Source organism: Patagioenas fasciata, chromosome 3 (assembly GCF_037038585.1).
Source record: "Patagioenas fasciata isolate bPatFas1 chromosome 3, bPatFas1.hap1, whole genome shotgun sequence".
In the NCBI taxonomy this organism is placed as follows: Eukaryota; Metazoa; Chordata; class Aves; order Columbiformes; family Columbidae; genus Patagioenas; species Patagioenas fasciata.
The window spans coordinates 42,419,424-42,443,830 of NC_092522.1; the positions used below are offsets into that span (position 1 = coordinate 42,419,424).

Here is a 24,407-nt window from a genome sequence, read left to right on the forward strand (position 1 = left end):
TCAAAAGAGCAAACTAAAGGAACTCCTGAATGGAACTCAACCAAAACAGACCTGAGCTGGAAGAGGTCTCCCTAGCCAGAAATCCACACTGTCATTAAATACACAGCATTATGCTAATGGCATGGAATATTCTCATTGATCAGCCTGGATGTCAGTCAAGGTCTGTTCCATCCATGCCCCCCTTTCCAGCTGCCTCACATCTGCAGATAGAAAGCCCAAAAAGACCTTGGTCTCACAGACAACAGCTAAGGTAACAGTTCTTACATTCTCTTCTTATCAACACAAAAACACTGGAAAGCTACATGACAAAGGATATTAATTCTGGCACAAGGTGCCATCTTGTTCTCAAATGAAATCCGAACAATGACCATGTTAGCTATGAAAAATAAGAGCTTCCAACTGCATGAAGAAAATGAACTCATTTTAAGTCAACCAGCACATTCCACCCCTTTATTGCATATCATTTATGTCATGCTTAGGTATTACTAATACACTCTAATTAATTACTACTACTATATACATATACACACACACATATACATATATACAAACAGATATCATTCCCTTAGTCCATGGGCCTTCCTTCTGAAATATTCATTGAATTCATTTAGTTCATGAGTTTGAGCTTCATTTTATCACAACAGTCTTCCAGCTCGGAAAAGATGGTGTATTTACTGCAGCTCATACCCACAGTTCACGAGTTAAAGATGTCAACTTCGAGGAAATTGCCAGGTGCCACTTGTTGAAGCCAGCTCTGGTTTCATCATCACTGCATTAATCTGAAAGACGCTTACTGAACACAGTTAGTATGGCCGACAGTATTATGTAGCAATTAACATTATGCAGTTCAATATTGAGCATTCTCACCCAGAATGAAATCTCTCCAAGATACACATCAGACTTCTCCATCTTTCATCATCATCCACCAGGTGCTCCCAGGTCCTTGAGCAAAAGCAATCACAGGAATGGGTTTGCCTTTGCCTGAGGCAGGAGTAACCCAGACTGCCTTCCCTAACATAGTTTTCACGTGTACTGCAGGGACTTCATCTCCTTTTACAGTATGTAGAAGTCACTTTGATAGAGAGGGCTCACAGTCTGACTAGTCTGGAATGTACATTCTCCAGAAACGTAGAACACCCAAGAAAGCTTGTGTCTCCTTTTTATTAGTTGGTGGAGACATAACTGCTGTTTTATTGATCTGACATTGGGATCTGACAACATTCATCTTGCCATTCCTAAAAAAATAGATCTGATTTCCTTGATTTCCTATAACAGCTTTTCAAACCGCTCTTCAGATTTTTCAGACAGTCTCTCCACAGCTGAAACACAGGTCTGTAAAGAGGTAGCGAGCTTGTTCTCTAAGTCCCAAAGTTGGTCAGCTACTTCGTTCACCTTCTGCGTACCTGTGCTTGTCCACCTCATTCCTGCCAAGGACGCAGCACATGACAGTGGTGTAGTCTAAATGAACTTCTGCCACATGGGTCATCTACAATTGATTTCACCTGGATCTGTTCAGTCCTGACTGCCTGAGCCAAAATAAACTATCTCCCACGGAGCTAATTCTCTCAGGCAGAGGGTACGTCTCTCCACAGTGTTCCACCTCCCTGGATGACATACAACATCATGCTTGAAGAGATACGTTGCCTTTGTGGCTGTCAGGAGTTACCTCCAGAGGCTACAGAATTCTTCCTCTTTTCAATCACCCTGTCAAGGGCCGCTTCCCTCAACAGAGATCCCAGCTGCTTCACTTCCTTACCCTCTAGTTCCAGACCACTGGCTCCATTATCTGATATATAGCATCGGAGCAGCCATGTTACAGTATTCTTGACTTCATGATGACTGAAATCTCTTGGCATATCTCACAGCTCATTTTGAGAAAAGGAATGAGTGGTTATCTCTTGCTCTGCCCCCCACCATGATGATAACACTCCCTCATCCTCATTTGCTATGTTAGTCTTTCTTGTGACTTTCTTTACAACGGTGACTGGTGCTGACACAGGCCGGTCATCTGCTTGACTTATTGCCAGTCTGGATAGTCACAGTGTGCACTGCAGGGGACTGAGTGGCTGAAATGGCTGTCACCAAAACTGGAGTAGCTGCAGTACCTGCTGTCAGGGTTGGAGTAGCAGCAGTGCCAGACGTGGGGGGCGGAGTGACTGAGGTGGCTGTGTGGGAGCTGCAGTAGCTGCATTGTGTGTCACTGAGGCTCAGGCAGATCCAACATCTGTCACAGGAGCCAGAGTAGCTGCAGTCCTAATTAGCCTTATTTCCTTAAATAATGTTATCGCCAGCAAGAACTGACACACATTCAGCAAACCTGGCAATACCAACAGGGTACAATCAAATCCCCAAGGATATTCTAAGTTCTCAAAAACACCAGTACTCCGTCCTAATGAAAAAGGAAGGGTGTGGTTAGATAGCTCTTCTATAGCCTGGCTCATCCAATGGAAAAAAACAGGTACAATTATCTTTAATTTCCACTGGAGGGCTCTCAAGGTACAACAATAATGAATATAAATTCACTATTGGCTTAAGTACAAGTAAGTATATCAGTGCTAAGCCACACAGTAAAACCATTACTGTAGACCAAATTCCAGCAGTGACAGACTGCACAAAAGTACCGGTAAAATATGCCCAGAACAAATACGGTACTGCAGAACAGTTCAGAGAGCATGATGACACAAGGCTTCACACAGAATTTTTAAACCAATATGATAAATGCATTCTGCTTTACCACTGCTAGATGATGCCCCAAGAACACAGATCTGTGATTCTCTCAACCCTTCAAGCTGGTACCTTGCCAAGAAAATTGAACTTGAGTCGTGCCAGTAAAAACACCAAACCTCAAAATTTTAGTCCCTCTTGCCCCACATTGGGAGCCAATGAAAAAAAAAAAAAAAGTGATACTCAATGCCTCATGAATTGCATCCACACTGAGCAGCCAGTTCAGGAAATAGAGTTCCCTGGTCCCAAACAGCTTATCCAGGGTAGAGAAAAAAGGGAAAAAGGCAGAAAGCAGAGAAAACTGCAAACAATGAGCTGCCTTATCCTTCTTTCTTCAGGAAGTTAATCTGAAAAATAACATTTTATGTTGGCATAAAAACCACAACACCAAAACAAAGCACAGGTTTTTATCATCAAGATTTTTGTACCTTTGGAAAAGGAGCAGTACAGAGGCTAAACTTTGTCCTCCCTGCTGGTACAAACTCAGTTTGTAATTGAAAATAATACTTTTGACAAGTGAGGCTGTTTAGAAGATTTAAGTGGTTTTAAATTAAAAGCACTTTAAAAAATAACCACTAAAAATTAAAAGAAAAAAGTTTTTATTTTCATAGAAAACTAAAGTTCTGGCCACATCTGCTTCTGCTTTTCCTGGGTTTACTCCTCAGCCTATTCTCAGATCCAGCCTTCACACCACACCCCTGGCAACTCCCTCTGAATTTCCAGGACATTCAGTTACTCCTCCTCTAAGAGCAAAGGAATCCAGACTATATTTCAGGGAAGAGAACTCGGAAGCAAAAGGGACTGTTAAGGTAAGCTGGGCTGTCGTTGGTGGTTTTTACAGTTAAAGGCTTTATAGACTGTGATTTCATTTAGATTTTTTAAAAAATTACCAAAACCCCTTATATTGAGAATTGGAATTTGAAATCAGACCTTCTGTAGCATCCCATGCCCGCAGGACCACATTCATCAAAACAAGCAGTGACCTTGGCAGTTTTTACTCAAGTGTTGTTAGGAGCTGTGATGGTTCCCAATGTCTGGTCCAGCTTCCTGTGGTACCTTTTCAAATACTGGTATGGCAGGAAGGTGCACAGCCCGGGCGCGGCGGCGGAGGGGCAGACACCGCCCCGGGCTGTGCCGGCAGCCGCGCCCAACGGACCCCACGGCAGCACCGGCCGCATCCCCGCACTCACCGGCCCCACGCAGTTGAGCACCAGCCGCGTCTGCCTCGCCATGGCGGCCAGCGAGGCCGCGTCGCCCACATCGCACAGCAGCACGCCGACCTCCGCCCCGAGCGCCGCCTTCCCTGCGCACCGGAGACCGCCGTCACCGACAGCGCCTGCCGCGCCGCACCCCTGCCCAGCCCGGGCCGAGCCGCCACCTCCCCGGCGCAGCCCCGGCTGCCAGGGACTCGTCCCGCCTCGGCCCTCTGCCCTTCCCCTCACACCCACCCGGGGGCCGCTCCGAGCGTACGGGGCCCAGACACTGGGACCGCGCGGGCCCTGCCACCTAACCATTCGTCATCGTCCTATTGCCAAACCCTACAAGTTACTTCCTCTCCCGTTTTAGCACAGCCTACTACATGCAAGCAAGTAAGGAAGTTAATGTACCTTAAGACAACAGTTCAGTGGCAGCTGATCTTTATAATAGCCCAGGAAAAAAAAGACAAAACTATGCCTTCAACTCTGAGAAACAACTACTCCTCTTTTATTTCACTATGGGCATCAAGGCTTTAAATGTAGGAACACCACAAAGTAATAGCGCCAATCCCCAACAGGCATGGGAAGTAACTAGTGGTTTCAGCTGCTAAGGCACTTGTTATCCAAGGCCTGCCTGCTTTTAGTAGTTGGGAAATGGGGCAAAGCAAGACAGCTGTGGTTAATTGTGAAGCAGGTGCCATAGTGGTTCCAGTAAGTAGTAACTGAAAAGTTAATGTAAGAGATTAAACAAAATTCTAGAACTAGTACGTAGTAAGTCACAGATTTAACATACTTGTTAATTAAAACAATACCCTTTATGGGTTTGCTCACTATAGCAAATAGTATTTTAACTTTTAACTCAGTTTTTCTTCTGTTTCTCTGTAAACAATACCACAGTGAAACTATTTTATGATTAGGCTTTTACAGCAAAATAAGTTTTATTGGCGTTAGACCCAGGGAAGGTTAGTTTATACAGTCATGTCCTGACTTCAGACTTCAGGCTTGCTAATAACAGAGAACTCCACACCACGTTTGTTGAGGCGATCAATCAGTTTTGTTTTGGAGAAGGCCGCTCCTGGAGAATATACACCGCCTCTGTATTGAAAATCAGAAGATCAAAACATTAGTGGTGACTGGCACCTTTTTTTTGAAGTCAAAGATGTGTTTTCCCACCCAAGAAAGAAAAAGCCACTTCATCCCACAGGAGAGCAAGCTGGTTATATTCATAGTTCCATTTCTGCATCCAGCAAACTCAACAGAAACCATTCCAGTAACTGAAACTACAGACACTGATGAAATAGATGCTGCAAAAGCATTAACAAAAACCTATCACTAGATCCTTTCAAATTGAAAGGCAGAGGAAGGATAAGTAGCTTTAAATCAGCTCATGGTGAAGTATCTCCTTTGCACAGCCATTTGGGTATCACAGAAATCCACAGGGTTATGAGTTCTGTCTTTTCAAAGAGAAAATACACACAGAGTAGCTTTAAGGGAGATGAAGCTGTTCTGCAGGTGAAAGTACTTACTGCTTAGGCAGACAAGCTGTATCCTCCAGAAGAGATACAGCTGCTTGAACCATTGCAATTGGTGTAGCAACATAGCCAGGTTCTGCCAAAAAAAAAAAAAAACCCAAACAAACAATGTACAGGGTGTTGAGATGCAAAATGTAATCTTGCTCTTACCTACAGCATGCTGAAGGATAATCTATTTGGCAATGAAACAGCCTTCCCCATCTAAGAACAGCTTTTTTACCTGGCAATCATCCCCAGTAACTGGTGAAGTCCCTAAGATCTAATCTGGACAAATACTGCTTCAAATACAGGCATATAAACTGACAACAACCACAAGCAATCACCTCTCAGTGACAGAGCGCTCTCTGTTACAGCAAGAGCTTTCCCCATCCCATGCTTAAATTCAGGCTTTTGCTGTGAGACTGGCACATTTGGCTACATCTCTAGTTACTTAAAGAAGCTATGCTTCATTAAGTCCTTCCTGAATATGCATTCTTACTGTCTCCAAACTTCACTTCAGCTGTCATCTCCCCTCAAAGGAATGATCTGAACGCAAGTATGTTATAGCTAGAAATCACAGAATGTCAGGGACTGGAAGGCACCTCGAAAGATCATCTAGTAGAAAGAATGAGAATTACAAGAATGCAAATGAATTAGCTACTTAAAAAAAAAAAAGTCATAATGAATGCTAGTATCCAAGGTAATACTCTATAAAGGCTGTTGACTTTGTCCATGTTGCAAGAACATCTTGAGGATGAAAATAGCCATGGAAGCATAAACCCATTTTAGAGCAGGGAATGTGAGGAAAAAGCAGTAGCTGCTACTAACATACATACCTGGACCCTTGACTTCGGTGCAGATCTTTACATTTGGTTTGCCGTTCTGGGGATCTTGGCCCTCACTGTAACCCTCGCCAAAAAAAGTCATTGTGAAAGAGGTTCCATCCATCTGTAGTGGCCAAGACAAGTGCGGTCACCAAAACAGTAACTCACATCACGCAAGCACAAGTAGTAAATATAAGTATTTATTGTGCCAAATACTATGATCCATATAAACATGAGTGTCATTATTTTGAGTATTGCTTACAAGGTGCAATCTCAAATTTTTAATCACTTCCACTTTCTTGGAACTGGTATTGTTTTAAAGCCCATCTCAGTGCCTCCAGTCCACCGCTTCCACTACTCAGTCTCCCCATGTCATCATCATTTGAGTGCAGTGAGCCAGTCATGCAAATATATCAGACCCAGCAACATGATCCATTTTTTTCTCCTATCTGTTCCACATACTTTGATGATTATTTAAATATTCAAAGCTATCTCAACAGGCACAGAAAATGCGCATTTAGGTATCATTTGAAACTAAGCAGTTGACCCTAGATTACTATTCTACCATCACCATAACAAATGAGTTCAATAATTGCGATGGAAAACAGTCGGTTACCTGTTTCTGGGTTGGTCCGTCCTTTGTGAAGTGTCCAGCAGAGAAAAATTCTGGGTACTACATAATAAGAAGGTAAAAGAAAAAAAAAAAGAAAAGACCAACAATAAACTACAGAGAAAAAAAAAAAATCCCCAAACACTTAATTCTTTTGAGTCTTGAACACTTACTTTTACCAGAAGTTTTCTTCCAAAGCTAAACTTCACAAGAAGAAGAAATAAAATGCCAGCAAACATCAGCTTGATAACAGAGCCAAGACCACCTATGTTCACATAAGCGCCGTACTGCACCTGAAGCAAACACATTTTCAGTTATACAATTTGCATTAAAGTTTTTGCATCAATTCATTTGTAAAAAGTAACCTACCCCCAAATTATGATGCAATTGTTTGATACTATAGAGAGCTGTTTAAATAGAGCCTTAAACAACTCTCCTAGTTCTAAACAACTCTTTGAATAATACTTCATTTTATAATTCATTATGAATAGACAATACAACTACAGAACGGCAAGGGAACGAGCATGGTAAACAAGAGCGGAAAACTTTAAAGAAAGATGTGCTTTGGTATCTGATTTCAGGCTTCTCTCCTCAGATCTTCTTTCCTCCTCTTTGTGTTTTAGTTGAGAAGAAACCAAGGCCTTGCTTTAAAATTCTGCAATAACACTGGCAAGCCTTTCTTATTAGTAGTTTCCAAGTGTATTTTTAGAGTGCTTTCTCAGCTTCATATCTCAACAACAGATGCGTGTCATTCTGCTCAGCTGTAACAGATTGTTAGTGCTGGTCTCCTCTCGGGAAACCATGGAAAAAAAATAAAAACTAAACATTTTTCTACCACCACTACTTCACATTGCCTTTACTCTCCACACCAGAGACCCAAGCATCGAAGAAATTCCAGATACAAATGAGCAGTGTATGAATTCTCTACCAGAATATTTACTACACTACACTGACGTGACTGTAGTTGCACAGACTACAATTATGATGCTTTTAGAAACTCTACTTATACAAAAAAAGAAAGCCTCAGAAACAGAATTAAACATACTTATCATTCCCCAGAATCACAGAACCTACCTCTCAAATATTTCTGTGACTCAAGGCTTCCATTCCCTACAAAACCATACCCAGGAATCAGACAGCATGAGAACCCTACAAGAGACTCCCGGAACAATGATGCGAGCAGCAGTAACCACGCTCATCAGGCAGAGTATCAAGTAGCATGAAACAGGCCCACGCACACAGAAGAACCTGGACCACATCAGAGCTTCCAAAGGGGACAAACAGAACAAGCCTCCTCTATAAAAGCAAAAGCACATCACAGTCCTTACTGTTTATCCAACTACAGAAACCCTGCTACACAGATCTGCACCAAGAACAGTTATTATACAAAGGAAAGATTCACTGATAATGGTAATACAGACAAAGTATACTAATAATAGTAACTTACAGGTGTTTCCTGCAACTCTGTGTGCAAATAACGCTGAGACCGTTTCACCACAGAAGCATCAGATCCCATGAATGGAATGCAGTACTCTTTGAATTCCTGATTGAAAAACACAAGTCCTCTGCAAATGGGAAAAAAAACAAAGTCAGAAAAAAAGGTTCAAATGTTCATGCAAACTGCAAGAAAGTGATCAGAATGGTCCTGCTAAGACTGGCTTTTTCTCAAGCATTTTTATGACGTTCTCTCTTTGCACTGAAAGCTAACCACTCCAAATTTATCACCCTCTCAACTCAAAATTCCACGCCCTCTAGCAAGGATGAGTTTGATAATCAGAAGAATATTCTCCTCACATTTTTTATTCTCTTCTTTTCATCACTTCTGAAAGCCAGCCTCAAAGTTTGCCATGTCACCACAAGTCTCTTAGAACAACTTTGAGAGCCAGTAAATGCAGGGAGACATTCTTTTTTCAATAAAAAATGAACAAATCGGTTAAGCAGAACACATGTACAATTCTACTAGATGAGCATCCATGCGTTCTTATTGTACTAAAGTCCTAAATGGATTTTTTTAGTATTTAATAATATGCTAACAAGCCATATAATAAATACTGGAACAGTTAGGAGATGCCATGTTTCACATCTTAGGCTTCTTATACCTTCTTTTAAGTTTTGCACCAACTACCGGAACAGGCGCATATCCTATCTTTTTTCGAAGCTTCCTCAGGTTGTCTTGATCCGCAAGGCCATAAACAGCTGACTTCCAGGTCCCATCATGTACACAAGTACCCTGTGACATACCATGACATGCAAGTTAATTCAGTAGCCAAAGCTTTCACATGTTATGTTAGTAACAGCCTTAAAATTACTACATGTATTAAATATTATTACAATTATTACATATATGTTACAATTACATTCATTAAAGTATATTGAAATGTGGTGGGTTGACCTTGGCTGGACACCACGTGCCCACCAAGCCTCTCTATCACTCACCTCCCTCCTCAGTATGACAGCGAGGGGGGAAAATAAGATGTAAAAAAACCCACAGGGGTCACGATAAAAGCAGTTTAATAAGATGAAAGTAAAGTCCGCAGGCGGAAGCAAAGGAAAACCACAGATATATTCTCTACTTTGCAAATGCAGGCAATGTCCAGCCACTTCCCAGGAAGCAGGACTTCAGTACATATAGTGGTTGCTCCAGAAGACAGAAGTCATGATAACAAATGCCCTCCACTCCTCCTCCTTCGTCTTAGCTTTTACTGCTGGGCAGCCATCATATGGTATCGAGTATCCCTTTGGTCATTTTGGATCAGCTGTCCTGGCTAACATCACCTCCCAGGATCCTGCCCACCCCCAGCATACTGGGTGAAGAGGGGGGGAACGTTGAAGAGGGGGGGAACGTTGAAGAGGGGGGGAACGTTGAAGAGGGGGGGAACGTTGAAGAGGGGGGGAACGTTGAAGAGGGGGGGAACGTTGAAGAGGGGGGGAACGTTGAAGAGGGGGGGAACGTTGAAGAGGGGGGGAACGTTGAAGAGGGGGGGAACGTTGAAGAGGGGGGGAACGTTGAAGAGACAGCCTTGATGCTGTGCAAGCACTGCTCAGCAATAGCCAAAACATCGGTGCGTTATCAACACCCTTCTAGCCACCAACACAAAGCACAACACTGTGAGGGCTACTATTAGGAAAATTAACTCCATCTCAGCCAGATCAAATACAGTCTGCACCCCTTATGCTACACAATTTGCATCATGCTCAGGTCCCACATAATTTAATACATATATATATATATATATGTGTATACACATACACATATATATATGTGTGTATCTATACACACATATGTATATGTGTGTGTGTGTGTATATATATATATCTTCTAACCATCCCATTGCATTTAATTCTCATTACTGAAATCCCTTCTTACCAACACTTACAACTTACATTACATACTTAAACCACCCTTATACCCACCATACAGATTCATGCATTCTCATTAACTATTATCCCCTGTCCTTTAACAGATATTACTCTCCCATTCCATGGGCTTCCTCCACTTCTCCAGACGTTCCTAAGAACAGCCTATGACTTGGACCCCATCTGTCAAGATAGGTGCTCAGGACTGGTAAAGAAGTATGTTGATTGTCGGCCACCAACACCAGCTTGGTTTGGGTCATCATTGCATTATTGTAATAATGACCTTAGAATTATTACATATATTACACATTATTACAATTATTATGTATATGTATAATGCTTACATGCATTGAAATATACTGAAACAACCCCCACCATAGAAAAAAGACCAACAGCCAAACACTAGGATTATTGCCAACACACTCTGCATCTGTTATAGTTTACTTGAGTAGGACTCCTTCCCACATCTCTCTAAAAGCTGATTTCTTGGAACAGCTTAACACAAAAACCCTTAGGTAGACACCCTATGGAACTGAACCTTACAAAAGGGCATTTGCTTGGGATACTTTTATTAGCTCCTGAAGAATAAAGTTCTTAGACTCATCATCGAAGAACTGCCAGCTTATTCTCTGGTCTGAAATAACATAACAGTTATCCTAATGGGCTACAGTGACGTTATCACAAATACCTCTGAGTTTCCAAGAAGGTGTAACCCAACTCACCTCAGGTCCAGATTTCACCTTCAGGAAACTTTCAACAGCAGTTAACGTACCTTTAAGGAAGGGGAAAACATTACTTGGCATATACAGTCATTAGTTCACAAAACCAGAGTACACTCTGGTATACTCAAATAGTAGCACACTGACATTACTGAAAAGGCAGAGCCACATCTTCATCTCAGAAGTACAACAAGCTAAGATTAAGTTCCACAGCTATTTTACCTAGCAAGGATCAAACTTGTAACATAAAGTACTTCAATAAAGGTCACTAATATTATCTTTACTAATTTTTTGTTTGTCTTATCTAGTTAACAAGATAATGTAAATAATCAAATTTAGAAAAAGGAAAATAATATTAAGAGCCATATTTAGTTTTCCTCCAAGTTTCAAAATAAAGGATGGTGTAGGCTGTGAAACCTGAGATGGACTTAAGGATTTTGGTAGACCTTTTCTAGTCACAAAACAAAACAAAACCAACCAAAAAATCCCCCACAAAACCAAAACCAAGCAAACAAAAAACCCCCAAAAAAATCAAACCCACAAAAAACCTGAAACACACAAGATATCCTAAAACATTTAATTTTAGCATATCTTGTGTTCTGCAGAGAATGGTTAGTTGTGATGAACAGCAAAACAAAACAACTCCTCCAAATTCTTTGTTTTGCTTTGCTCAGTTCCTTCTGAGATTGTAAAACTGTACTTGTATGGGCAAATTTCAACACAGCAAGCAACAGGATAGACAGGAGATGATACCATAAAGTAAAAACAGGAAGAGATAAAAAACATCTTCATTCAAATCTAGTATTGAGCATCAAATTATAACCCCATGAGCAATGAGGCTATAACCCCATTTCCATGCCACTCCTCCCCCTCCAATCAGATCCAGATTATTTTCTTAAACTGAGAGTTGATGACATGCTCCAATGTAAAGCAAGCCCAAAAATAGCCATTTTAATAGTACATAAAAGCAAAACATTTGGCTACTTTTATCAGCCCTTGCAGTTGAAAATCAGACCTCATGAATGAAGCATCCTCATTTGAGATTAGGATCAAGCATGATTTACACAGAATTAAATAATTTCAAATCTTTTCTCCAATAGTTACCTTTCAGTTACTACCTATCACCTCTTAAAGAAAAAGGCATTGTATGGAGCTTGTACAACTTACGAAACCAGATTATCTACTCATTTGCAATCCCTTTCCCGTCGCCTTCCTGTCCCCAGTGTCTCTGCCCCACAAGATTCTCACTCCACAAGAGGCAGTGTGCTGAGGTTTGCCTAAGGACATCCACAACACAGGCTGAGCGGCCTAGAGGTTCTGCTCTCTCAGTGAGTAGCATTACCTTGAATCCCTCCTCTATCTAATGACCAACTTTCTCCAATCTAATGGGAATCTAATTTACTTTTAAATTTTCATCTACCAGATTTGGTTGAAACTGGTCAGCTGGTAAAGGCAGGCAAAAGAGACACTGAAAGAGTTTCCACATAAGTGTTGCTTCTTTAGGAAACCAGACGAAAGCATCATCTACATTTCTTTTTCAGCATGAGGTCATGTTTATATAAGTCACCTTTCAACTTGTCTCTGGTGTAGAGTACTCCCATATCAGCTGGTATAGAGTCAAAGCCACAGCTTCCAATGATGTATACTCCCTTTTCCGCAGCTTTTTTGTTGTATTTCAGGTACATTCCTTCCAGAAACTAAAACAAAGTCAGAACAAATATTTTAAGCAGAACTCCATATTTGGCCATCAGCACTTCACTGTCATACTTTAAACCACTCAGAAGAATCTTTAGATGGATACATATTATTCCTGATTTATGCTATGAAAGCGTCAAACAAGTGCAATGAAATGTGATCTACCAAAATTCCTACACAGAATCACAACTGAGAATTGAAGCAGAACTCAAAAATCCTGGATTTCCAGAAAGAACCTGAGAGGCTCTTGTCTAAAAGTAAGAAAAATATACAACAAATATACATCAATGTACTTTAAAATAATTAATGCATATTGGAAGTGTAGATCAGGAGGCATAATTTGCCTTCATGTTCAAAAACATTAGCAGAAACATACTAAACAAATACTCCTTAAACAGATCCTTGATATAAAGGAGCATTTTTCTGCTGTCACCTACCTGGGGTTCTCCACTGATGTCAATGCAGCTTGCACCATTTTCAACACAAGCTTCTACCACAGGCTCTCCAAAGAATCTATACTATAGAAGGAAAGAACACCACACATAACAAAATAAAACCCACACAACACAACTCACCCAACGTGCTTTATCTAGCATATGTATCTACAATAGAATTAAATGCTTGATGGCTACTCCTTTTACTAAGTGAGGCAAAAATTTAACAGTTCTTGTATTTTTTCAGAGGGTGGGGAGAAGAAACAGCATAACAAATTTCATTGCTGGTAAATGAGTTTCCTGTGCAGATTACTCCACTGTATTTTTCTAAGATGAGATTGCCAAAGCCAATCTAATATAGCTAATCTCAATTTATGATTTCTGCACTCATATTACCAGCATATTCTCTACTTAAATACTCTTTAATTTCAAAGACGTTGTCATGACCCAACTTCCAGCTCTTGTACTTTGATCCCCTCTTGAACGCGCTGGAAATATTGACACTGAGAGGTTCAAAGAGACCAAGACTGAAACCAGCAGGTCTCCTGGCTTCTTTTCCAGCTCTGTCTTCAGAACGCCACTTAAAACACTTTAGCCCAACCCAAAACTCCTCCCCACTTCACAATGTTTGCTATGCTACCTTTGAAAGAAATAAAAAACCCCAACCCTCTACGAATTGCAGCACTCTGCAGACTCTGCTGAGAAATCTTCAGACAATTACGGTATACAACTGTACTTTGGTTTCCATTTCAAAGAGCTGCATTTCACGCGGACGGCTCCGGGAACTCCGGAGCCCCGCACTGGATCATCGGCAGCCGCCGCTGCTTTCCCTGACTCGAGGAGGCGGGCGCCCGGCCGCACGCAGCCCAGGAGCGGCTGCGGAGGGGCAGACACCGCCCCGGGCTGTGCCGGCAGCCGCGCCCAGCGGACCCCACGGCAGCACCGGCCGCATCCCCGCACTCACCGGCCCCACGCAGTTGAGCACCAGCCGCGTCTGCCTCGCCATGGCGGCCAGCGAGGCCGCGTCGCCCACATCGCACAGCAGCACGCCGACCTCCGCCCCGAGCGCCGCCTTCCCTGCGCACCGGAGACCGCCGTCACCGACAGCGCCTGCCGCGCCGCACCCCTGCCCAGCCCGGGCCGAGCCGCCACCTCCCCGGCGCAGCCCCGGCTGCCAGGGGCTCCTCCCGCCTCGGCCCTCTGCCCTTCCCCTCATATCCGCCCGGGGGCCGCTCCGAGCATACGGGGCCCGGACACCGGACACCGCGCGGGCCCCGCCATCCCCGCACGACAGCCCTGCGCCAGACGCCCCCAGCCGCGGCCCGTACCCAGGCTCTCGGCGGCCCGCTGCACCACCGCCTGCAGCTTCTCCCGGCTCCGCCCGGCCACGGCCCAGCGCAGGGCGCCGCGCAGCTCCCCGCTGCTCGCCGTCCGCGCCACCTCCTCTACCACGAACTGTCCGGTGAAGCCCGAGGCCCCGAACACCACCAGCTCGTAGGGCCGCTCGCCCGCCCCATCGCCGCCGGCCGCCATGGCGAGAGGAGCCGCCGCACCCGCGCAGCGCCAGGCAGCGGCCGCACCGCGCGGACACGCCCAGGACACGCCCCTCGCCCCCCCACAGGGGCGGAGCGCGAGGGCCGCTCGCGGGGCGGCCGTTACGGGTTCGGTGTCCTGGCGGTGTCAGGGGCCTGAGCCGCTCCCCGCGCCAACCGGCACCGGCGCCGCCGGGAGAAGTGACTTTGCTCTCGGTCCTGCAGTGAGGAGAGAGGGGGAGGAGCTCTCTGAGGGGAGTTTTAACTTACTGTCAACACATGAAAGTGTACCAGGGTTTGGGCAAGTGGTTTCAGACCCCAGCAGTTGAAGCAACGACCTGTGTAGGGAGAGGTCAACATCACTGACCCACAGCAGACATTGTCTCCTGCTGAGCACGGGTCATTACAGTGAGTTATTGACATAAGCGTTTCAGCACAGGTAATGTACGTGAACTGAGGACTCTTAGTAATCAAAAAGAAAACCTTAATGACCTAGAAGTAAAATGAAACACTCTCTTTCCCCTACAACCACAGCAAGTATTTATGTTTCGCTCAACAACAAAAGCAGAACAAGGGAACATCTGAAGTTCTTGTTGCAGTGGTGAGAAGCACTGACCCTGCAGAGCCCAAATGGTAAGGAGCACTCACAACTGCACAGCGCGCTGAGGTATTGTTGTGTTCTCTGTGCTTTTCATGGCCAGGCTGCCCACCTGGAGTCCAGAGGCTTGCAGCAAGTCACTTGCGAAGCAACCTCATGAATCCTGCGCGCTAACCATTTCTCCCAGGGAACGTCTGCCATATGTAAAACATTCGTGCTAGATGGCTGTGTAACCTGTTTTAAAAACCTCTAGTGACAGACACTTTCACACTGTTCCCCACGCCTTCTCTTCACCTCTTAAACATCAGCATCAACTCCTTGAGTAGCGCAGATGCAGTTGTTTGTAGGCCTACACTATCAGCTGTATCAGTGAAACAACTCAGCCTAACAAAAAACAAAGAGTCAGGGAGTGAAGGACAAAGCCTGGTTTTGTGTTCTTCTTTAACCCAGATCATCTTGTTGATCTGATTTACAGAGCAACCCTGCAAAACCAGTTTCTTGTCTTTGAGGTCACTGAACATCTCACTATTCGAGCTGGTCCCTTACTGCCTACCTGTCCTTCCTACACACTGGGATAATTTCCAGCTGTGCTCATAATACGGTTGAACTTCTCTGAGCTACTTTCCTCTTACACTCAATTTTTCTCTTCTGCCACCAATTCTCAAAGTAAAGTCTGCTTTCTTCAAGGCTTCTGTCTTTGGTCTTCCTTTCTCCCTTCTGCTTTGCACAAGCTTTGCAAAAACATTGCAACAATAAGCAATCAATTTTTTTTTCCCCCAAACTGAAGTTAACAAAAATAATTATTTCTTCCAACTAAGCATTAATATTTAAAATTGTTCAGTGACAGGAGATTGTAAGGAGTCTGGAAATTGCAGAGAGATTCTGACATCGCTTGCAGGGCAGGCTAGGATCCGCAGCCTTCTTTCTTCATCCCTTTCCTACAGAAGCTTCCCTCTCCCATACTATCTCCTTTTCACATCTAATCCTCTGTCACTCCCAGAAAACAAGGCAATTTATAAACCTGTGAATATGACTTAACCATTTATAAAGAGCCGGGACTGCACCAGCTTCCTTGGGCTGTATGTATTTGATAATACTTGCATTGTGGCTTGGCAAGCACAAACTTGTATGCAGTGCTGAGCACCCTGTCTCCTTTCAGTGCCTGAAACTTTACACCATATTGGGCAGACTCATCCTGTTTGTCAATCCACAACTCTCAAGATTTCATCTACTTGTTCAAGGTCAGCTATATTTCTTTAAAACACACCTGCTGGAGCAAGATAATTTATGTAAATGGCAGGTTACACAAGCAAGAAATCAGATGTTCAGAGCTGCAGAGGGACACCTGAAAACCAACTAGAGCAGCATCAAACATGAAGCAAACCTGTTTTGTTTTGTTTTGCTCACGTAGAATATTGTTATGGTAGCTCCAACTCATTTTTTTCTCAGGAGAGACCTGTGGTTGGCAAGTGGAAGTGTTCTGTTTTAGAAATCTCCAGTTTCATTCCAGCTCACTGGGTTAAAAAAGAACAAAAAGCAAAGTCTCCCAGCCAGTTTTCCTTCCTGCCTGTGAAACTAACAAGTAGAGGGGGAAGTTTCAAAATAGCAAATATCAAGGGAATGTCAAGGCTCTGATTTTAAATGGGAGGCTTACAGCGGTCTTGACTGAAGACAAAGGTTAACCTGTTTCCCTAGTTAGTGTTGCCAACACAGGATTGCAAAAATTATTCTGTGGGAAAGCAGTAGGAAGGTTTACAGTTTTTCCTTGTCCAATAGGAAGACAAGAAATGCAAGATCTGCTGCCAAGTGCAGTTCTGCAAAGGAGGTTCCCACTTGAATTAGCTTTAGAATCTCACAAGAAAAGATATTGCCATTTCTTTTAAAATCTTGCTTTTCAGATTTGAAGGTGCTTTTGTTTCTGTATTGTTTTGTTGTTGTTTTTGCTGTTGTTGTTTTTCCCATGTATATCTGCAGACAGATATTTAAAGACTTCAGTGCTTTAAATAAAGCCTCTTTTAGCCAGGCTGACTCAGTTTAAAATAACCTCAGTTCATAGAGGTCTCTGCCATTTTCTTTGGGACAGAGAAGCACATACACACACAAGTCATATCTTTTCAAATGCCTTAAATAAAAAGAAGTACGCCTCCCCTTGCTAGCTTCTCCTGTTCCTCCTGGAGCCTCTCCCAGGGTCCGAGGAGTTTGTGTAAGCATTTATAAGAGCACATGTATGTCCCATCATTTTGTAAAGTACATGTTCTGATAAAAATCCTTCTTATCAATATGTATATATTTCTTGGACACCAATATTTGTGGTAAAGTTTTTATATTCATTCATAACTTTAGGGTAACTTTTGTTTATTCAAGTGGAAATGCGGATGTTGTTCCATGACTACTTTTTAATTAGTGTAATAATATGGTAGCAGAAAGAGTGCAATATGACTTCAATTGCACAATGCTGTATGAAGGCAATTTTCTTAAATACAACTTGGTAATTGTCTTGTACCCTAAAGGATGAAATAAGATTACTGGCTTGCATCATTGCAAAAGTTACTACAGAACACCAGAAAAATAGAGCACAAGAGTAGGCAGAGGTGTTGGGAAATAAGGTTGATTAACAATGCATGGGTAATTCACTACGGGGTATGAAGAACTACGTGGGTTGGTATATAAGGGATTTAAAAAAAAAAAAAAGCCATCTATGTACCTGCTACAGTTGCCCAGTACTGTAAAATCATGAGAAAAAAAATCTTTCTGGAGCAAAGCCCCCAGTTCTTAGTGTTGTGCTGTATCTTATCATTAATTTATGCAGAATATTACTTTATGGTCAAGAGGCAATAGGCTGCAAAAAGCCACCCCATACAGAACTTCAGAATTTGTGATAAACCAGATCATTTAGACAGGGACAAAGAAGAGGAGCCTGAAATTTAAAACTGCAGAGAATCCAACAGAGAGTTGTTTGGCACATGTGGCAGTTCAGGAATGCTTTATTTATTTTAATTTTACTAAAAATTAAAATATAACCTAAACTTTTTGAAAAAAAAAAAAAGTCATAGAATCATTCAGGTTGGAAAAGACCCTTAAGATCATCAAGGCCAACTGGTAAACTGGCACTGCCAAGCCCACCACTAAACTATGTCCCTAAGAAACCTCATCTTTTCAACACCTCCAGGGACTGTGGCTCCACCACTTCCCTGGGCAGCCTGTTGCAATGCCTGACAACCCTCTCCACGAAGAAACGTTTCCTACTATCCGATCTAAACCTCCCCTGGCACACTGGAGGCTGCTTCATCTTGTCCTATCGCTTGCTACTAGGGAGAAGAGAACAACACCCTCCAAGCTACAACCTCCTTTCAGGTAGTTGTAGACAGCAATAAGGTCTCCCTTCCGCCTCCTTTTCTCCAGGCTAAACAGCCCCAGTTCCATCAGCCACTTCTCATCAGACTTGTGCTCCAGGCCCCTCACCAGCTTCGTCAGCACCTCAATATCTTTCTTGTAGTGAGAGGCCCAAAACTGAACACAGTATTCAAGGTAAGGCCTCACCAGTGCCAAGTACAAGGGGATGATCACTTCTCCAGTCCTGCTGGCCACACTGTTCCTAATATAAGCCAGGATGCTGTTGACCTTTTTGGCCACCTGGGCACACTGCTGGCTCATGTTCAGCCAGCTGTCAGTCAGCACCCCCAGATCCTTTTCCACCAGGCAGCTTCCCAGCCACGCTTCCCCAAGCCTGTAGCACTTCCTGGGGTTGTTGTGACCCAAGTGCAGGACCATCTTAATATATATGTATACATACATATATGTGATATGTATATTATATACATATATGTATTCAACCAAATAAAAATAAGAAATTAAGATTTATTTCCGCCTATTTCACTTACTTCTAAATTGGGAGGTTACAAAACAACACATGGCAGCCTATGGCACCTGCAGATCCCACATTTTTATTTTTTAATAAGCTGTATACACAATTCCATTCATACACAACTCTAACCAAGATCTTAAAAGAAGAAATGAAGTCACCATTGATCCGTGGAAGTATGGCAGAGTTCAGAGCCTTTGATTGCCTCTGGAGTTCAGGCTCTTTATTCAATATTTACTGCCACTGTCAGTTCTCACAATGAACTTGTAACACTTACAGGTATGAAAAGACTGATAAATGTACAGTTTCTTCAGTAGAGACCAAGCAAGAAAATGTAGGGGAATAGCATATTTTTCTGATGACACTAAGTATTAACTAGCATTGCATTAGAATGCTCTATAATAAAAGTGGCCGCACAGTAAATTAAGACATAAAGAGTTAAACAGCAGAGTGCTCTTGCTTGGTACTGCAGGGCTCTGCCCTCCCTCACAGCTCAGTAGTCATTTTGAGGACAACAATTAAAGATTTGGAACTTTCTCCCATAGTTTCAGATAAATTATTTAGAGGCAGCTAAGAATTTAAGAGTGAAAGAATTCAGAAAATGCAAACTAATCTGTGCTGAAGAAGTTAAAACCTGGAAGACAGCTATGCTAAAAGAAACAGGAATAAATATTTTGCCAGTGAATGGCAAATGTGGGAGATATTAGCAAAGCAGAAGCATCGAATTGCATAGAAGGAAAGAAAAATGTCTCTATTTGAAAGTCTCATTTTAGACATTGCATTCTGGTTCAGCCAATTCCCTACAATGAGCAGACTGCCAAATTACACACAGTTCCAAGAAAACAATCCAGGAAATAATGAATTATCCAGGTGTAGGAATGGAGACATCTTCCACGAAAAAAAAAAAAAGAAATTAAAGGTATGTATTTTTAAGCTAAAAATAGCTGCAGAGGTGTGATAACACTTTGCAAATATCTGAGGATGTAACTTGTAAGGATGGAGGGTGAAGGACTTGGAATACAAAAGTGGTGCAAACACAGCTGACGGAGTGACCATTGCAACCCATTCCTCACAGCAAGGGTGGTGTCAACAGGAGAATGAGACCAGTGGTTTGATGAGTGCCAATGGACAGGACATGTGAAACTGAGCGTGTAAGTAGGTGGAACAATGCACCAGAATGTTAGTGTGAGGAAGCCATACATTCCAGCAAGAGTAAGCGGATAGCTAGATAGATCGCCTGTTCTTGTCTGTCTGCAGTCTTTAGCATTAGACTGAATTGTAAAAGTATCTAGCCACGTTTCCCTCAATTATGTTGTGAATATGACAACAGTGTCTAATCGTTCTTAAAATATTCCTTGTATCTTATTTACACAAGGTCATTATAAAGGGAGAATATCTATGTGCCATAGTTAGCTAAAACTGTTTGCAGGCAAAACCATACATTTCCGCAATCTTACTCTCTGTACTCTGCTGACTTTAGTTACCTACAGAACTTCTTGGGGGCCAGCCAAGGCCTGACCCAGATGCCTCTGTTCAGTGCATTTGAATGCTCTGTCAGTTTTAATCAAAGTATCCACAAGTACTTTTCTTCTTTCAGCTGAACCACACAGGCATTACTGTTCTCAAAACCCTTAGCTGTCTTTGAACTGATAATATATTCTATCATGTGACCTCCAAAATATTTTCTTTTTCCCAACACTTTCTTGAACAGCTCCTGTGTGAGGCCATCTGTCCACTGCATCTGTTTCCTTTACAGTAAGGGTTAGGGAGGATGGTCCTTCACAAAACTCTGATCTTCATCCCAGAAAGTATGGCAGCTCAGTGCAAAACACAGCCCCCTCACATTCTGCAAGCAGAGCACATAGCTACTCCTTCTAACGCTATAGGAGTTCTAAAACCTTTGCACCATCACAACTTCCCTTGAAACCACCCTCTCTCACTTATGCTACATCCTCATTAACTGTCAGAGACTGAAGGGAAGGGACTTGCTGATAAGGGGAGAAGAAATGGTGCAGTGGTGGAGCTTTTCTCACTCTTGCTCCTGTGAAAGAAACTGGGAGAAGCGAGCACATCGTTTAGTTTTGTGCAGCTGTTCTTGCTCTGTGTGGATGTTTTGTGTCAGAGAATTATTTAGAATTTTGGGAGAGCAGAATGCCAAATATCCTGTGCTCTCAGCCACTATACCCTGCAGAGGTATATCTATGCTGCAATATGGGCGAGCAACAACACTTCAAAGCTACTGCTTCTATGTCTCCCATGTAGCTACTATTCAGTAGGCCCTAACTGAGCTTCTGGCAGGGTAGCTGCAATTGAATTTAGATCTGTCTGTAATATGGACAAAGGCAAGATGTCTTTCATCTTCCTCATAGGAAAGATCCTAACAGATCTCTAGGGTCTGTAATGTTGGAATGCGGCACATTTCCCAAAATCTGCAGCTCACAAATGTATCTCATCAAGGAGGTTTTCAGAGAATTGCCACAAAAATTATCAACTATATCCTTTTGTTCATTCTGTAGAAAGCAAAAGTTTAGCTTTCAGATCACTGTCTTCCCTCAGGACTGCATTTAGAGTTAAGAAGTCAGTACATGTAGCATTTACTGTGAGGATGGAAAGAATACAAACACAGAATATAATGCAGAGACAGCAAATTCACCTTATTTTATAGAGCTGACATGCTCAGCAGCATGCAGAGCCAGTAACTGAACTGAACTGAAACACTAAAGAACCAAGTGGTTCTACAACATGGGATATATCTGCAGTGCAGCACACTTTTCCATCTTTTTTGGCATAACTCGAACATCCCTCTTTGCAAGGCCCATTTAGAGAGCCCTGTATCAGTTTGTATCAGGACAGAACCTCATCTACCAACACAGAGACAATACTTTTCCACTTTTCTGAATTTCTGGAATGGCATCAAGGTATCTAACCTGGGCTGAGAATCAGTTATTTAAGGCTTTACTTTAGTAAATATGTGGCACACAGACTTTTTTACAAGTGTTTTTTGAATGAAAAATCAGCTTATGTGGCAGCAGTAGCAGATTCCAAGTCTGCTGTGCTGACTCTTGTCTGAATAAGACCAAAGACTTTCACGTGAACAGCGACTGTGTGGTGTAGGGAGGGCTGCCTGATGGCAGATAACTACCTGACCACAAGGGAAGCATATTTATGAAGGTCTTTACTCATTAATCATTTCCTGAACATTAGATAAACACTTTCATAACAGCAGTTACAGCCAGTCAACAGTCACTGCTGTATATAGCGCATTCATCTGCTTCTCTCAAAATGCCTCCAGCAGCAACCTAGGTGGCGCCTGAACCTGCCCTCGCAGCTCAGGATGGTGGAGCAAAGAAAAATAAGGGGAAAGAATAAGTTAAAGCACAGGGTATTGGTGAAACCTAATGTTCTTTAGGAAGGCGAGTGGGTTAGGTGGGGGGCACACGGTAGATGGGCAGAGGCAAAAGGTCTGAGTGAGGTGTGTTACTCAGGCAGGGAAATGGAGCACCTAAGGTAAATACACCAGCTTGTAGGCGCATGACATGGAGCAGAAGGATGTCAGCATGGGGATCTGAAGATCTATTGAAAGGAAAAGAATGCACTGAGAGGGCAGAGGCAGGCAGGAGTGGAAACAAACCTCTTCTGACCCATTTTTATGGTGTGGAAAAACGTGTTCTGGTAATATCTACCTATGCTGATGAACAAGTTGAAGTTTGAGACCCTCCTGCCCCAGTTCAGTATTGTTTTGCAAATTATCTGCAACAGAAGGTTCAGTGTACTTTTCATAATGCAGGTTATGTAGTTGCCCACACAGAAACTGTAAGTTTATCAATGCGAGTGATTTACAGAGAAAACACAGCGCAAATAGCAGGGTAAGGTATGGTAGCTGCTTGCTAGACTCAGAAACTGTGTCTGAGCTCCCTCTAGTGGGTTTTCTTGGTTCTTTACACTCAAAGGTCAGTACCAGTTATTATTACCATATACTTATTGATTAGCCAAATTGAAACCCAAAAACTTTAAAAACAAATAAACAGGCAAAAGATCTTTGTACCTGTCCTGTAACAGTTCATATCAGTTCTGATTCACAAAGCCACGTTCCTCTTTTCAGGAGTTTCCAGGAAAGTAAAGAAGAACAAATGAAGTTTTAATGGTGTTAGAGACAAACAGAAACTAGACTTTCACCAAAGCACTTGCAAATAAAAGCAGCAGGCTCTCATAACTTCCTACTACAGGTAACATAAATATTTTCTAAAACACAGAAGGGAGTGTGGTAGAGGGCTTTTGCTGTCATGAATGAAAAACAACTTTCAGAAATAAGGCTAGCATGTAGATCAGTTAACTTGATATCTGCTGGAATAAGCAAATAGGTGAGTCACTAACTTTTAAAAAAATTCAGACTGCTTAATTTTTTTACGTAACATGAACGTTGCCACTGAAAGCCTAAAAAGGAGACTGTACAATTCATTAAATGTCAGGATTTGGGGTCTTCCTTCAATAACATCCCCTTTTCAAACTTTAAAAAAATGTTTAAAATCGTTCAATTTTTTAAGCCATTAAAAAAATGCATTAAAAACAAAACCAAACCAAAACAACCAAACAAAACCCCCACCAAATAAAAAACCCCAAACAAACAAGAAACCAACCAACAAACAAAAACTTGTGGAACACACAGCTTTAGACATGTATGTTCATCCCGGTGGTGATTTGCTGTGAGGCTGTACACAGTTTACTTCGTCCATCTCTGTAGCATACGGGACACCACTGGTCTTGGTTGTAACCACTGATCTAGGCACTACTGCTACAGCAAGCTGTGGACGTCAGCATTACTGTTTCCTGACATTGCTGTTCTCTGGCTTGTTATCAATTCTGCTATGCTCATGCAACTGCATTTTGCTGCATTGTTTAGCCACAGACACAAATTGTCTGCTGTTCAAGTACTCGTCCTTTTTCAAGATTCCTGTGCCACCAAAAAAGTCCCTCTCACTTAGGTATTTGGGACTAACAATCTTTTACAGTCCTATCCCACTCTGGGTACAGCAGAGAAGTGGTTCCCTCACAGTTTCTGTCCTCACACTGCCCTGCCTGGACTTCATTTCAGAAGTTCTCTAATCCAGGTACACATTTAGGAGTGGGCATGACAGCAGCCATGAAGTTAATCAGAGCAGGGTGAGAAGTTGTTATCCTGTCAGTCAAGGATGAGCGAAAGCTGTAGAGGAAGTTAATTTACACAAATGAGGAAGAGAATTAAGAACTGCAGCTTTGCATTTAACATTACCGAGCAGCAATATTTCCCTGCCCACCACATCAGGCTCATCATAGGCTCATCAACAGGAGGTTTGTGCACTTGTTTT

At 42.6% G+C, this 24,407-nt stretch overlaps 1 protein-coding gene across 1 annotated transcript; it reads right to left on the bottom strand.

The window, feature by feature from the left end:
- Positions 1-4,825: 4,825 nt before the first annotated feature.
- On the bottom strand, positions 4,826-14,666 carry SCCPDH (saccharopine dehydrogenase (putative)). Its single transcript, XM_065835239.2, has 12 exons — positions 14,399-14,666; positions 14,035-14,147; positions 13,074-13,154; positions 12,509-12,638; positions 10,945-10,994; positions 8,965-9,095; positions 8,313-8,430; positions 7,039-7,158; positions 6,872-6,928; positions 6,268-6,379; positions 5,447-5,528; positions 4,826-5,015 (listed from the first exon to the last, which is right to left on the bottom strand). Exons 1-12 carry the CDS (start codon positions 14,601-14,603, stop codon positions 4,910-4,912), a joined length of 1,305 nt encoding a protein of 434 aa, XP_065691311.1. The 5' UTR covers positions 14,604-14,666; the 3' UTR covers positions 4,826-4,909.
- Positions 14,667-24,407: the final 9,741 nt, after the last annotated feature.

Bases quoted from the DNA above. Each gene is read 5' to 3' on its own strand.
- SCCPDH (XM_065835239.2), bottom strand. From the start codon at position 14,603: ATGGCGGCCGGCGGCGATGGGGCGGGCGAGCGGCCCTACGAGCTGGTG. The intron at 13,155-14,034 runs GTGAGTGCGGGG...TTCCTTCTATAG, and splicing joins TGCTCAACTGCGTGGGGCCG to TATAGATTCTTTGGAGAGCC. The intron at 12,639-13,073 runs GTAGGTGACAGC...ACTTTGTTTTAG, and splicing joins ACATCAGTGGAGAACCCCAG to TTTCTGGAAGGAATGTACCT.